General features: G+C 48.3%; 1 protein-coding gene across 1 annotated transcript; it reads right to left on the bottom strand.

Moving 5' to 3' along the window:
- Positions 1-249: 249 nt before the first annotated feature.
- Positions 250-1,846, bottom strand: LOC130711609 (inositol-tetrakisphosphate 1-kinase 1-like). The gene has a single exon (XM_057561299.1). The coding sequence runs from the start codon at positions 1,626-1,628 to the stop codon at positions 606-608; it is 1,023 nt and encodes a 340-aa protein (XP_057417282.1). The 5' UTR covers positions 1,629-1,846; the 3' UTR covers positions 250-605.
- Positions 1,847-2,060: the final 214 nt, after the last annotated feature.

Here is a 2,060-nt window from a genome sequence, read left to right as displayed (position 1 = left end):
GATAATGGGTTTCCTCATGTTGTGCCATTATTCAGACATCAGATAGTTGAAGACAATGGCGAGGAAAGAATAAAGAGTCTATATCTTTCTACTTAATGCCAATCATCTTTAAGGAATATTCATAAGCATAATACCATTTAAGTAACCCTACCATTTATGTAATCTCAGGACTGAAAATACTATGAGGTAAAAAAAGGAATATATAACTGAATAAGAAAACCTGATACAGAATCAATACAATCAAAGCAATAAATCCAAAATGTGAATAGAATTTGGCAAGATGGAGAATAAAAGGCATTTGAGTTAAAAAAGCAAAGACAGAAATCAAAACAGTTCCTAGCATGGTGATCTTCAGCCTCAAAATACAACTTTTTTTTCTAAAACTTGAGGGTGTTGAAAAAGGTACCTATTTCCAGAGCAATGGTTGATGGAATATACACATTGTTGTTAAGAGGTTAAAAACTAGCCACAAACAACCCTAAACTGGCTTTACACCACTGTACCAACCAACCTCTACCTAAACGAAATTTGCAACTCGAGCCTAGCCACCCACCAGCAATTGGGTCCACTGAGGAAATTCTGGTTACCCAAAAGACACAATTCTTTTAGACTTGAACAGATTTCTCTTTCTCTTTCTCTGCAGGCGAAGCAGCTTTATCCCCTTCACCTTGTTCCTCCTCCTGCTGTTTCTTGCACATCACATCACAGAAAAACTCAGTCAAAACCTTCTCATAACCGGGCATCTTGGCATACCCAGGGAAGTAATTGATGTCAATAATGAGGTAGCGATTCCCTAATCTCGAATCCCGAATCACATCGAAGTTGAAAAGGTTCAGCTTCATGGCGCGCCTCAAGCCAGCGGCAATGTCGATGATGAACCCCTGCGGCGGCATCTCAGTGTCATCCATGTGCATGTAGTACTTGTCATCGTCGATCATGTCACGGCTGGCGAGGTTCGACACCTGCGAAAACGATAGCAGGTCCTCTGAAACGCCGAGCGCCTTCTCCTCAGAAACGTCAGGGAGGGATTTCCTCTTCACGCACCGCACATGCTCCCCGACGACGTACACCTTGAAAATCACGCCGCCGTGGTTAACAAACTCCTGCAGCACGATCGGCGGCTTGAGCTTGTTGAGCGCGCCGTGGGTGAACACCAGCGCCATCTTATGCGACTTCGCGCTGCCGTCAGCCACCAGCGGCTTCGCGATCACCGGAAACTTCAGCGTCTCCCAGGCCTGGCCGTCGGAGAGGGTTTCTTTGTCGTAGATGACAATCTGCTTCGGGATCCCAAACGTCTCGTTCCGGTCATCAACCTTCAGCTCCGACACCACCTGCAGCATCGAAATCCGGTTGTGGAGCCTCTCGATCGCTTCCGGCGCGTCGAGGATAACCGCATTCGGGTTCCGCGCTTTGAATTCCGTCAGCTGGCGCTTCCAATCGTCGCCGTAGAGCTTGTGGAGGACGCAATCGAACGGACCCTGATCCGCCAGGTCGCGCCCCGAGTCGACCCGCACGAGGTCGATGCCGCGTGACCTCGCCAGCGAAACGAGCGAGTCGCGGATGAAGCTGTTCTGCTTCTTCGGCGCCAGCGCGTAGCCAATCACGCCGCTGAATCTCTTGTCCGCCATTGAAGAAAACAATGAAACCTCTCTCTCTCTCTCTCGTCTGCGATGGCGAGTGAATGAATCAAATGAATCACATTCCCAGTGAGAAACCCTAATTTTGATTTGGCTCTCACCTTCTTCTTCTTCTTGCTGAAAATTTGCAGAGAGAAAGAAAGAACGAACGGAAAAGCGAGCAAGGGGAAAAGAGGAAAGGAAATGGTGGGGGAGGGGTGGATATATATAGCTTAGACTAGGGTTAGAGGGTGTGATGGGGAATGATAGGGTGACCTGGGGTACCATGGAGAGTAAGGGGAGAGTTGGTACACGTGGCATGTTATGGGGTTCGGATTGAGGCTTCGCGCCGCTTTATGGAAGGCGTGTGGAAATCTGGGGTGGATAGGAAAGGGGTGAGGTGGTGATAAAATGACACAGGGTTGCACCTCGGACTAGGCAAAG

This window comes from Lotus japonicus, chromosome 4 (assembly GCF_012489685.1).
Source record: "Lotus japonicus ecotype B-129 chromosome 4, LjGifu_v1.2".
NCBI classification, from domain to species: Eukaryota; Viridiplantae; Streptophyta; class Magnoliopsida; order Fabales; family Fabaceae; genus Lotus; species Lotus japonicus.
The sequence above is the reverse complement of the archived record's forward strand: the minus strand, read 5'-3'. Positions and strand labels throughout refer to the sequence as shown.

Coding starts and splice junctions, on each gene's coding strand:
- LOC130711609 (XM_057561299.1), bottom strand. CDS start 1,628: ATGGCGGACAAGAGATTCAGCGGCGTGATTGGCTACGCGCTGGCGCCG.